General features: G+C 41.4%; 1 protein-coding gene across 1 annotated transcript in view; it reads left to right on the top strand.

The window, feature by feature from the left end:
* Positions 1-14,051, top strand: part of Ccdc83 (coiled-coil domain containing 83) — a 38,401-nt gene that overhangs the window by 13,891 nt on the left and 10,459 nt on the right. Inside the window, exons 5-6 of the mRNA XM_055623638.1 lie at positions 2,234-2,325; positions 4,848-4,916. Coding sequence (XP_055479613.1) covers positions 2,234-2,325; positions 4,848-4,916 — 161 coding nt within the window. The remainder of the gene's footprint in view (positions 1-2,233; positions 2,326-4,847; positions 4,917-14,051) is intronic.

Raw genomic sequence — 14,051 nt, 5'->3', positions numbered from 1 at the left:
CATCAGACCAAGATTCCAGAGTTCTGCCTTAGCTGCCGTGGTCTGTTAAGAAAATGTCCCTGATTTCGCAGGGTCCCGCCCCTAGACAAAGAACTCAGGCAACAGTTGGTGCTGGGGGAGAATTAGCAAATCCCAGGATGAACCCCCTTAATTGGTTGCTCAATGCAGAGCGGCCAGCCTTGAAACCATATACACACCACCAAGAAAATGTACTCAGCAGGTTCTTTTTATATGTATTTGGACGTGTGTGTATGTATAAAACAAATTCAATCAAGGAAAAAGAGGCTATCGATTTAAGAGTTAGGGTTTGAGAGGCTCTGAGGAGGATAAATGGGAAGGGCTTGAGGAAGAAAAAGAAAGGAGGAAGTGGTGTAATTCTATTACAATTTAAAACATTAAAAAATAAAATAAAATTACCTGAGGGTAAAAAGATCATGTAGGATTCAAAAAACTTAAATTTGTTATATTTCGCTGGAATACTATTTTTTTTTTCCAGAGATAAATACTTCACGTGGAACAACTACTTAAAAAAAAAAAAAAAAGCACATTTTCCCCCTTGAAACAGAGCCCTGAATGGCAGTTAGGGTCCACAGCAGTCTTAGCGTGGTATTTCTGGTTAGTTAGAGAATAAGGTAAATAAGGCCTTGTGGACCTTTCGAAATATCTAGCAGACATGATTTTCAGTATCACATAATCATCTTGCATATGGCATAACGAAAAACAACTGATGGGGATATATGTCATAGATGCTATGATTGAAAACCAACTTTGGCTACTGTCACATTAAACTTTTGAAGAAGTACAGGTCCCTCATTGCTGACTATATGACCTTGGATAGACTCTGCTTGAAGATTCCCTTTTATGTGAAATAGAGGGTTTGACTTTATCACACACATCTGAAATTTCCTTACGTGAAGTCTGGCTTCCCCCAGAGAAGCATGTGCTGAAGGGCAGACATCTTTGTCTGGTTTAATCAGCAGCATTCGGTGTCTTCAACAGCATCTTGATAAAGAACTTGAACTGTTCAGCAGAGCGGAGCAAGCCTGCCACCTTTCCTCAGCTTGCTTTCTCTTCTGAAGACACCTACGCCATTGTGCTCCATTTCCTTTCCAAGGAGCATTGGTTATATGAGCCCTAGGAACCTTTTACAGCTCAAACTCTTTATCTTTGCTCTATCACTAATGATATTTATAGGCATAAAAAATGTAAAAAGAGGATTGGGGAAATGGCCCAGTGGGTAAAGGTCATTGCCACACAAACCTGGGACCTGATTTTGATACCTAGAACTCGCTTAAAACCCCGATGCTGAAGAAAGAAAAAAGAAAAAAAAAAAAAAAGGAATGCTGAGCTGGTGCCTGTAATCCCAGCACTCAGGGAGGCAGAGGCAGGTGGATGTCTGTGAGCTCGAGGCCAACCTGGCCTACAAATGGAGTCCAGGACAGCCCAAGCTACACAGAGAAACCCTGTCTAAAAAAACCAAAAACCAAAACCAAACAACAACAACCTGATAATGTAGCATACATTTGTAATCCTGGTGCTCTTACTGGGAGAGGGGAGGCTGAGACAGGAGGATTGCCTCCTATACATAGTGGTAGATGCAAAAGACTTGCTTCAAAAACAAAATGACAGTATATCAATGCCCCAAGAGTTACCCTCTGAGATCCACACGTGTGCTGTGGCATGTATACCTATCCACACACAAATCTTTTTTTTTTTTTTTTTAAGAAAGAAAACTGAGAGGATGGGAGCCCTGGACGTAATCTCTGCCCCCCTGCCTTGTCAGGTGCTCAGAGCAGGCTCAGGTCTGCCGCCTCCAGGGGCCTCTCCCTCCCCTCATTGTGTCTTCCTTGCACAGGGAACCCCGTACCAGGAACACTGGCGATCTAGTTAGGTGGAGTCCAATGTCCACAGTGATGCTGTGAAATCCTAACCTGGGTGAGGCAAAGGAGAGAGGCTATGCAAGTATTATTCCAGATTCTTCCTCTGGAGAGAGGAGCCTTTGAAACATTTTTGAAGACCTTAAACTACTTCAGACTAAGATGTTAGCAAATTATTGGAGCGTTTCTTCTGATTAGCGGAACTAGATGTTCCAGAAAAATATGTTCTTGAGAATTCTAGGGCGGAGTGAGAAGTATGTAGAAAAGAGGGAGAGGGTCATGAAAAGTCACATTTATAAGCATCACAGTTTTATCTCAGAACAGCCCGCACTAAAGCTTGTGATTTCTTCTTAAAGAACAGTATAAAATCACTCTGGAAGATACTAGAAAGAAAATAATCAGAGAAACATTGCACCAACTAGACCAAAAGAAGGAATGGGCCACACAGGTACGTGTCAATTCTCTTAAAGCAAAATTCTCCCCTATTCTTTCATGGAGTTTATCACGCCTACAAGCCCAACGTTCCGAAAGCTGAGGCAGGAGGATCATGATCTAAATAGCCAGAGCCTGTCTCAGGAAGAAAGCAGAGAGGGTAGGGTGTAGGTGAGGGATAGGGCACTTGCCTAGCAGGTGGTATTGATTCACAGCACCACAAATATAAAAACACTATCAAACCAAACAAGAGGCCTTCCTTGTGCAGGCCCGGCGCTTACAAGCCAGGACTGGATTCGTTACTTCATTTTCCTTCCCTTCTGCTTTCTAACGTATAGAACAGAGACCATTATATTGCCCTTGAAGATACAGTGCAAAAATTAAATAAGATTAAATAATATCTTATTTCATAAGAGGCAAAGTAAATTACTATTCAGTTATTTTAACAGGATCATGTGGCTATAGTGAAATATTAAGAATAAATGTTTTGAGTAAAATATAATTTGTCTAAAAGATATTTCTTACATATCTACATCTGGGAGAATACACTCTACATTTCTGTGTTTTTTAAATGTTGGGCCACAAAGCCAAGTGTGCTAGCCTAAATTCCAGCGCTTGGGGTGCAGGAGCAAGTGAATTTCTGTGAGTTCGAGCCCAGCCTGGTCTACACATCAAGTTCTAAGACAGCTAGGGCTACAGAGACATATCTCAAAAAAAGAAAAAACTGGGGGGGGGGGGGCTACAAATCATGTCTCAAGATGAAATTCACAGTCACTCTATTTTCTCATCACTTTGTCTTACACACAATGTCTAACTCCACACACACACACACACACACACACACACACACACACACACACACACACAGTTCTTCCCCTGTATGGTGACTATTTCCTAAATCAGTAAAGGGAATTCCTGTTTAAAGCACACCCAGTCTTTGGAGCCCTAGGCTTCTGATAGTTGTAAGAGACCTGTCAGCAGCTCATCTGCGATGCGCAGGCGTCCCCACTGGTTCCATCGCTTCTCGGTGTCACTCTATCCTCCTGACAGCCACAGGTGTACAAAGACACAGAGGTCATGGGAACCATCACTGGTTTGTCTGTTCCTGGGTCGCTTGTGGCCAAGTCTTACTAAATGGTGAAATCCATCATGAAGTGATCTGAGCATAGTTTAAATAAATGGAAATGTCTATGTGATATTGTTCAGATGATATTTTGTTGGGGGGAACGGAAGTGGATAAAGAGATGGCTCAGCTGTTAAAAAGCACTCGTTGCTCTTACAGGAGACCTGGGATGGATTCCAGCACCCACATCATAGCTCACTCCAATTCCAGGGGATTCTATATGCTCTTCTAACCTCCTTTGGTACCAGATATCCATGTAGACAAAACACCTGTACACATAAAATAAATAATATACAACATTAATGATATTTTATGGTGGTAGAAATGCAAGTATTTAGCTATAGCTGGAATATAAACTTTCCTAGGGAATGTATGCCTTCTCTTAATTTAATAAATATGATCTAAAGTTTTTTTCATTGAAAATCTTCCACTTTAAAAGACTTTAATCAATTTAAGCCTTCAATCGTAATTCAATTTATCTTTGACATACTATTAAACTGTTTCTGTCCATGTTTACAATGTAGACTATTTTTTCTTATGAGTGTACAAGCTCTTGCGTGTTGGCACAGATGTGTGTACAAGGCATGTGGAGGCCAGGGGCCAGCCTCTGGTGCTTTTCCTCAGGAGCTGTCTACCAAACTCCCACTGGCCTGGAGCTCACTGAGTGTGTTGGGCTGTGTGGCCAGTGAGCCCCGGGAAGCTTCACTCGTCTCTGTCTCCCCAGCACGGGGATGGCAGCAAGCTACTGTGTCCAACTTTTACCCACTAAGCCATCTCGCACACATGTCTGGTTTTTTCACATGAGTGCTGTGAAATGAACTCAGATCCTCATGCCTGCACTGCAAGCACTGACCAATTGGGCTATTTCACCAGCCTCTGTTTCTTTTGGTTTGGTTGGTTAGTTTTTTGTTTGTTTGCTAAGTTCTCTCAGCTTCTCTCCTTCTAAGAAGTTTCATCTTGGGTTGGAGAGTTGGCTCAGTGGTTAGGTATACTTTTGGTTCTTCCAGAGGACCTAGGTTCAATTCCCAACATCCACAAGACAGCTCATAGCCACCTGTGACTTCAGTCCCAAGTTATTTGATGTCTTCTTTGGACCTCTGAGGGCATCATAAAATAGATAAATCTAAAAAAAAAATTCTTTTTTAAAAAGAAATTTTTTAAAAATTAAAAAATAATTTCTTTTTAAAAGGTTTTGTCTTTTAGTAACGAATATTGGATTTGAAACACAAAATTCATATGAAATCATCTCACTAAGAAATACATACAGTGTTATCCATTATTAAAGTCTTATGGGTAAGACTGTAACTATCAGGACAAGGATATGGTTCAAAACAGAATTAAAATGAAGGTGGAGAGCAAGCCCGCCCCACCAGGGCTGACACTGTGTGTCACCTATGACAACTCTTCTCTTTCAGAACGCTGTGGGGTACATTGACAGGAGCAACTATCGAGAGATCTGGGAGAATGACTGGCTAAAAAAAGAAGTAAGTAGAATGCATCAAAATCACTCTTTTTTTTTTTAATTGGCAATGATCTTTAATTACAGAGTTGAAGTCATAGGAAAAGCATAGAGTTTTTAACTGACGTAAAGAAATGTCTACCTCCTCCATTGCTGGTGGGAGTGCAAACTTGTACAAACACTTTGGAAATCAATCTGGCGCTTTCTCAGAAAACTGGGAGTACCACTACTCAAGATCCAGCTATACCACTCCTGGGCATATACCCAAAAGATGCCCCACCATTCAATAAGGACATTTGCTCCACTACGTTCACAGCAGTTTTGTTTGTAATAGCCAGAATCTGGAAACAACTGAAATGTCCCTCAATAGAGGAATGGATACAGAAATTGTGGTACATCTACACAATGGAATAGTACTCAGCTATTAAAAACAAGGAAATCATGAAATTTTCAGACAAATGGATGGAAACAGAAGAGATCATCCTGAGTGAGGTAACCCAGAAAAGACAGGCTTAGTATACACTCACTTATATATATACACTTATATATATACACTCACTTATATAATACAGATATTAGCTGTATAATATAGGACAGCCATCTACAGACCTGAAGAAGCTAAACACTAAGGAGGACCCTAGGGAGGATGCTTAAATCCCATTCACAATGGCAAACAGGATAGACAACAGAAGCAGTAGAAGAGAGGAAACAGGACGGGAACCTCCTATAGAGGGTCCTCTGAAAGGATTCACCCAACAGGGGTTTCAAAGCAGATGCTGAAACTCAAGGCCAAGCTTTGGGCAGACTCCATAAGGGAGTCTTATGGAGGAAGAAAGGGGTGGGAATAGAGGGACATGGAGGGGACAGTAGCCCCACAAGGAGACCAACAAAACTAAAAGATCTGTAGGACCAGGGGGTCCTGCAGAGACTGGTGCACCAACAGAGGTCCATGCATGGAGAGGACCTAGACTCCCTGCTCAGATGTGGCCAATTGGAAGCTGAGTCTCCATGTGAATCTGAGTGAGGGGAGCAGGGGCTGCCTCTGTCATGAACTCAGTTGACTGCTCTTTGATCACTCACCCCTGATGATGCAGCCTTGACAGGCCATGGAGGAAGAGGATCCAGGCAGTCCTGATGAGCTTAACAAGCTATGGGCAGATGGCAACAGTAGAGAACTCCCCTTTTCAGTGGACTAGGGAAAGGGGATGAAGGGAAAAGGGAGGGAGGGTGGGACTGGGGGAGTTGATTGAGAGGCTTCAATCGGGATAATATATAATGAATAAATTGTGAAGAAAAAAAATTTAAAAGAAATGTCTAAGACAAGACCTAATTCTGTTGTATTGTTACCCAACAAATGGCATAAATAATCTCAATAATAGCCAGAAATAATGTGGGGGCTTAATCTACACCTTACAGTCAAATGGGCCAAGTTTCTTTGTGCCCTATAACCAAGCTAGTGTTTCTCATGAGCCTGCCTCTTGCTTGGTGGTTGGCAAGGCTAAAGGATCATTTCAGCCCTTGATTTAAATTACCCTCTGGTAATTTACCATCATCCCTGAAACGTGCTCAACCTTTTAGACGTCTTTTCCTGGAGGAAGCTCTCTGGTCTTCTCTCTATACTGGTAACTCCTGATCTAATCTGTATGCTATTGTGTTGTGGGCCACAGCAAACCCACAGTGCAGCCATTTGCCTGTGATCAAGATGGCCTTGCAGCACCTTTGTCTCTCTCCACCCTGATCCCCTCACATCTGTACAAGAACTCATGGGAGCTGCGGAGCCAGGAGCGGCTCCCTAGGCCAGGGCTATATGGGGTTTTCTGGGTGTGGTCATATAAAGACTTCCGTAGTTCTATAGTAGGACCACTCACATTCTACACTCTCCTTGTCTTAATCTGAACAGTCTTTGTTATTGGGAACTGTCCTGTTTTCTCGCATCGTACAGGTAGGTTGCTGTCCTGATCTCTAGGCCATCCTTACTCTCGTTAGCTGGAAAACGCTAACTCTGCCTTTAGGTGCCAGCTTTGACGAGCAGTTTCCTCATGGACCACTTCATAATGCTCTCCTGGCATCCTGAGAACTCCCATCCCAGTGTTTTCTTGCATTGCTGAATTCTTGCTAAAATACATTAAAACCCTGTTCATAACCTGTGTCCTTAATACCCACAGCAGGGTATATCTTTTTAACTGTATGTCTACAGTACCTGAAAAATAATCTTTGCTTATCAAAAGGAGCTAGTAAATGAATGAATGTTAAGGAATGTCTGTGAACATACATATACTTACTCACTAAGGGGATGAATCATACACACACACATATTTTGGTTTAGAGGCAGTTATATTAAACTATGAATTACATTGTGGCTCAAGATGGCAGACTGCATCTTGTTTCTCCTAAAGGCCTTCTAAAACAAGATTACAGAAATACAATAAAGAGCTCATCTGCAAAGATAACAGGTGCAGTGAGTTCACAGGTGAGATTTCAGTGATTTCCTGACAAACAGATGTGCAAGCAAGCCGCTGGGTGAAACTGGCAGAAACCTTTGGTCCAGCTGTTGTAAGTGTGCTCTACAGAAAGTGCTGTTTGGGAAGCCTGGGGAGCCTCTGCTCAGAGTCTGTGTGCGCTGTGGATGGTAGGGATGGAAGAGAAGCAGAGAACTAGAACTTGCCACCGTCTGCGTCAGTAAAAACCCCGGGGGCCTGGTGACTTTTCTTCACACAGAACAAAGCAGTTATCCTCAGCCTAGAAACCCGCAGGCTCTCCCCCAAGAGCACTGGAACCATCGATACACATCTAGCACAGATGTGAGACATTTATGTGCAAAAAAATTATGTTTCCAATTGTGGCATTCATGAGGCCACAGTCTAAATATCCTGCCCCTGCTTTCTCATCCAAAATATTTCTCCAGCTCTGACATGCCATATTTACAGATTTCAGTCTACTCTTTGATTCAGAGGAGAAACTTGGAATGAAAACAGTCCTGTTTACACGGTGATAGGGAAATACCACATCCCGTAAGCCCTTCCTAATATGACTACATAATGGATTACTAAGGACAGTTAGACATATTGAAGAGGAAAACCCAGGTAAACTGAAGACAGTAGAAGCAAGAACTAATAATCAAATCTGCCCCTTGAAGATGCTGAAAGGAAATTCAGGAAATTAAAAAAGGGCTATTACTAATATAAAAAAAAATGAGTGCCAGTTTATTTAGAAAACAGGACCCTTCAAAAAAAAAAAACAAATATAAAATAGGATGCAGCATGCACTCTCTCGGGGCAGGGAAAGACGCATCACTAATGCAAGAGACACAGCATTCAAAAAAGACTAATTCTAAAAAGATAAAAGCAGAAAGGATCATCATGGAAGCAGTAGAAGAAAACTCCCTGGTGGATGAAAAGGGCAAACAAAAGAAGGCAGGACGGTGAGCAGTATGCTGTCAGTGATGACGTCCAGGTGGAGAATGTTTTTGAACTTGGAACTGTATACTCCACTCAACTAAATTAATGGGGGGAGGAGGGAACTATTCCCAGAATTGCAAGGGCTGTGATATTTACTCCTCAATCATCCCCAGGAATTTATTTAACATCAAACTTAACAACACAAGCTAGTATACCGAGCGAGACAGGAAATGCCGGCTTCCCCAAAACTCCAGAGAAGAGATGCCTGAGGATAATTGTGTTACAGGTTTAAAAGGCATCCAGATTGGAAATTATGTCATTCCCAGGTTCCAAACCCACGCACTCATCAGCCAGCTGCAACTGTGTAAGCTCGCCACAGGCCTCTCAGACCCCTGAATTGACAACAGCTGTCTCTTTTCCCTGAATCTGCTTCTGGTCCCCTGCTGTGTCTGTCCTACTTAAGAACCCCACGATTATGCAGTCACCCAAGTTGGGACTTTGGAAGTCCCAAAGAAATGTTTTGTTTTGTTTGTTGGTTGTTGTTGTTTTTCAGTATCCAAATCCAGAAGTCCTCTCTAAGTCCTGTCTTCAACCACTTTGTTTCTCTGCCACCACCCTACTCCAGGCCCACAATAGCCACATCCTTCCCATAAGGCCTTACCTGGTTTTACTTCCTACAAGCCAGACTCTTCCCCTTTCTCCTTCACACAAACTCGGAGACATCATTCTAAAATGTAAACCTGGCAGTGTCATCCTGCAGTGAGTTCAGAGGTTCAAAGGGACATGAGCAATGGTCTCTGGGAGATGTAGGCTGGACACACAAAGTTCCATGTTGACAGGTCTGGAGTCATGATGGTTAATACCTTCAACTTGACAGGATCTAGAGTCATTTAGGAGATATAACCCTGGAAGTCTATAAGGGAGTTTCCAGAGTAGGGTAAATGAGGTGGGAAGGTCCACCCTAACGTGGGCACCATTTCATAGCCTGGTGTCCTAGACTGAGGAGAAAGCAGTGAGAGAACGGAGCGCACCAGCATCCATGCTCTCTCCTCCCTGACTGTCGATAACAATGTGACCAGCAGCTCCATGCACCTGCTACCAGGACTTCCTGGCCACAATACCTTCCAGCCAAACAATGAGCCAAAAAAAGCCCTTTTTAAAGTTGCTTTTGTCAGGGCTCACAGCAACAACAACAAACACAAAAACGTAACCGTATGGGACTCTACCTAGTGGCACGAGAATCACTAAATATCTTACTAACAGGCCTGGGTGTTTCTGAGTTCTGAGTAATACTTCAGGTTTTTCTAGTTCAATCACTCCCAATCCTCAAAATTCCTTCACATTTAGACAAATACCCATCCATTCTGTGTTTGAATTATGTATATGAGACAAAACTCACTATTTTAACAAAAACTTTTTTTTTTTTAATTTTATGTGGGCAAGTGTTTTGCCTGCATGTATGTATAAGCAGTGTGTGTACCTGATTCTTACAGAGTGGCCATAAGAGGGCAGCATATCCCCTGGGACTAGAATTCAAGGGACTAGAATTCCATATTCCCCCCTAAGGGTGCTAGGAACTAAATCTGGGTCCTCTGGAAGAACTGCTCTTAACTGCTAAACCACCTATTTCTCCTGTCCTTCCCAAACTCACTACTTTTTGAGAGAACTTACTTCAAACTCTGTGAAGGTCTTGCTAGCACATTAGTCTTGTTGATTCTCTAGCACACATCTTCACCACCTGATGTGGGTCCTTAGTGCTAGGCCTCCATTTTTAGTTGCCTGTAAATATGAGCATGGATATCCTAAAGGCACTCGGCAGCATGCCTACTGTGGGATGTTAAGTCCTCATTCATTTCTCTCCTTCTTTGTCACTGTCCAGAAGCACTAAAAGAAAAGTTGTTTCTTAGCTTTCCCCCTTCTCTTCCCTGTTCCCCATCTGACTGAGGAGAGTTAATGGGTCTAGAAAAGTGGGAGACAAATGGTATTCCATTGCCCCCTTTAGGTCCAGTAAAAGGCTCTCTTTCTTTCAATACAATAATAATTATAAAACAGTTATGAAAACTATTAGGTAAGATCTACATGTGCGGGCTGGAGAGGTGGCTGAGCGGTTAAGAGCACTGGCTGTTCTTCCAAAGGTCCTGAGTTCAATTCCCAGCAACCACATGGTGGCTCATAACCATCTATAATGAGATCTGGTGCCCTCTTCTGGCCTGCAGGCACATATGCAGACAGAACACTGTATGCATGCATGCATATGTATGTGTAAATAAATAAAATCTTAAAAAAAAGATCTACATGTGCAATGCCCAGTCCAAGAGCATTTCGTAACTTGGGAAAAAGTATTTGATTATCTTATCTTGACAAGTTTAGAGTTCTATACCTAAATTAACGTTTATCCTTATTGGTATTACCTATATGAAAACATTTTCTTAAATTCTAAACAGCTTAAGCTTAATTGTAGAACTATAACTATTTGGTCTTCAATCCCACCAGAGACCTGAGAAGGAATAAAATTAGTTACTGGAGTAAGCAGGAAGTGCATGTTAGCAGCTTCCAAAAATTAGAAAATTGACAGTTTGCTGCCTGAACAGTCACCCAAAGCTCTCTATAATGCTGGAGCATCATCTTCAGCCTTCTGGCTCAGTATATTTGACAGACATATATTTGAAGCAGGAACTATTTAGGACTTGCTTACCCTGTCTTTGCAGAGTTTGGCAGTCAACTTGTCCTGTATTTAAGCTTGCCCATTTTTGTCGTGAAATGAGGGCATTTTTCTTACCTGGGTGGCTGGTTTGCCACACTTGAAGCCATCTCCATATTGAGGTTCTTTGATGCTCATCATCTTCTTTGAGGTAGGCTGGGTGCTGCCAGGAGATGAGCTGTCTGTCAGAGAATCTTTAAAATAATGAAGACATTTTAAAATGCCATATTCTGTAGGTCTCTGAGGTTTTTGGAGACTTACCTATCTTTATGTATTCTACCTGTCTATCATATCTATTTGTTAAACCTAGATGTATACTCCTGTGATAAACTGGACTATTGTCTGATATGACTATGAGTTAATTAACAATTAACTTGCATTACCTAATATCCTAACCTTATTTTCTCTCTGAGTAAGATCATTAACAACTTATAACCATCTCCCAACGACAGTAAACATTCATAGCCCCAGAAAAAAACAAACAAAAACATACCCAATCCCCTTTAAAGGAAATTAGACATCATTCTCATGAATTTTTTCTTGCTGATTCTTTGGACACCATCGGGAACCCAAAGGAAATTGGGAAAATGGTTAATTAAGCAAGAATTAACATTTGTGGTCCAGTCTTTGAATGTTGAGAAATTTCAGTCTTGATAGAAGTCCTTTTTTGTGACAGTCTAAAATGCTGCATCAATTGAGATTAGTAGTTTTCTTCAAAGCTCTCTTGGGAGCAGGCTTTGATGAGAAACAGCAAGGGAAGCAGTTGAGGCATTCTAGAATGCTAGAACATGCAAGATGCTGTGACAGATGTATCAATGTCTTAGCAGGCTGGAAAGAGGAACTCTGTCAGGTTTGATCCAGACCTCCAGTGTCCAGACCTTTTGTTCTGCAAACATATAATTTCCCACAAGCTTTCTACAGTCCTAAAGTTATAAATGTATGACATGTGCAAGATGAAACCAAACTGTAAACCAATTTTATCTATGACGTTTTAAAAAAATGGCATAATAAATTTGAGGATATTGTAGCCAGGGATTTACTGGCCATGTATTGTTAAAGTTCTGGCTAGAGACATTTTATGCCTCAGTCAGTTTCAGAGTTGTTCCCATGTAAAGGGATCAGCACTTCATGTTACCTGTTCTGTTAAATCTTCTTGATTTCTCTCTTCTTCTGTGTGGCCAAGATCTTCAGGTGGTCTTCCTCTATCATATCTGATTTTTATTAGTTTTGATGGAATCCATAATTTCTCTTCTGTTTGAACATACACAATACCTCTTCCCCAGTGTAACATACTGCCTGTTCTCCATTTTGGAATTAGGGCCTTTATATGTTGCTCTAATTCAGCAGTCCTTTCTAAATTCCACTGTGTCTTAGCAGGTGTGCTACTTGTCTCATTTAAACATTTTAAAGTTGATAAATCATTATTTAATCTATTTTAGGGATCCCCTTCTATTTTATGACCACCTTTTAAAAATTACTGTTAGATATTTTCATAGTTGTTTGACGTATAGAATTACAAGTTAAATCTGTGACAAGTTTCATGTCATAATGTCTAAAATATTGTTGAATTCCAATGGATATACATGCTGAAGCACCGTCAGCCCCAATTCGTAAGGGCATCTCCTAAACATTCACCATCTCTAACAGATGTGTAACCCTAGGATCATGCTCTCCAGAATTTAAGGCAAAAGCCCACTGGAATTCTGAATATGACTCTATGACATGGTGCATGTATTTCAGTTCTCCAAACTCTGTTAAATGGAGCACACCAGCCACAGTATGACCTTGTTCCAAGACAACACTAAACAGGATCAGCATTTCTACTTTAGCATATAGATCTTCATCCAGTAATTGAACCTTGACAATACACATATAATATCCAGTCTGACCAAGCTGGCCTATACCTGAAGACTTTCTCTCCAGCATCTCAATGGGCTGCCATTGTGCAATATCTTCAAGCCTCTGTAGACTTTTCTCATCTGGAACTACCTTTTTTGGTGTTATTGTAAGTACCAGATTGGATTGCCCTGAAGGCTCTCTATTTTGATTCAAAGATTTCCCCCAACCTCTGTTCTATGGCCTTTAATTTATCATTTATTTTCTCAATCTCTTCTTTCTCCAAGTCTATCACTGACCTGCAGTGAAACCTGGATACCACCTGAGTGAAGGCTGGGGGGAGAGAGAGCAAGGCGACACAAAGAGGGACACCAAGTCTAGGCTTTGATCAAGGTGTTGTTAACTGAACGTCAAGTTAACACTTAAATAGCAGGAAAGTACAAGCAGTTTCTCACAGAGGCAGTTTTACTTAGCCAAAACATATGAGGGCTCACTCAAGGTTACACAGAACCTGCTGTCTGGTTACCATGGTTGCATGGAATGTATTGTCTAGTTCTCAGGGTCAGAGCCCTCTGCTGTAGAACTGTCAGGGTCAATCTCTGAGCCACCAAGCTTTAGATAGGAACCAGGGCCAAGAGGCTGAATTCCACTGCTGAGATGCGCACTCCAATTTGCCATTAACTCCAAATGGGCTGCCACACAGGTCTGTCTTATCATGATCTTTCCCAAAGAGGATATACAAAACTGAAGTCATCAGTGATAAAATTATTTGTAGACTAAGAGAAACAAACTCCAGTGGTACCCGGAAGCACTGTGTCACTATATCTTCCTCCATTCTCAACAAAGGAAATTATCTTTTTCTAATCTCAAAACCTTTCCCTAAGGACTTTACTTTCGTAAATTCAGCTCCCCTTTCAGGCCTTATTACTTCAGATGCTTGAAGCTTTTCAGTCTGTCTCTGGCTCCTCCTTCCAGGGAGAGGTATTTTCTCTGCCTCACTCTGGGAAGTTACTGGGTCCACAAAGCTCCTCATAATGAATCCCTTCTCAAAGGGATTTTGCTTTCTGCCTTGGCTAGCAAAGTCTGGCTTTGAGAAGTTTCCTTATCAATCAGCCACTTTTTCTCTCTACCTAAAGAAACTGCCTCTCTTGGGTTTTTATGTATCATTTTTTTAAATTTTTATTTATTTATTTATTTATTTATTTATTTATTTATTTATTTATTT

Source organism: Psammomys obesus, unplaced genomic scaffold, assembly GCF_907164565.1.
Source record: "Psammomys obesus unplaced genomic scaffold, mPsaObe1.curated_primary_1811, whole genome shotgun sequence".
NCBI classification, from domain to species: domain Eukaryota; kingdom Metazoa; phylum Chordata; class Mammalia; order Rodentia; family Muridae; genus Psammomys; species Psammomys obesus.
This window is presented reverse-complemented; position numbering and strand designations above follow the sequence as displayed.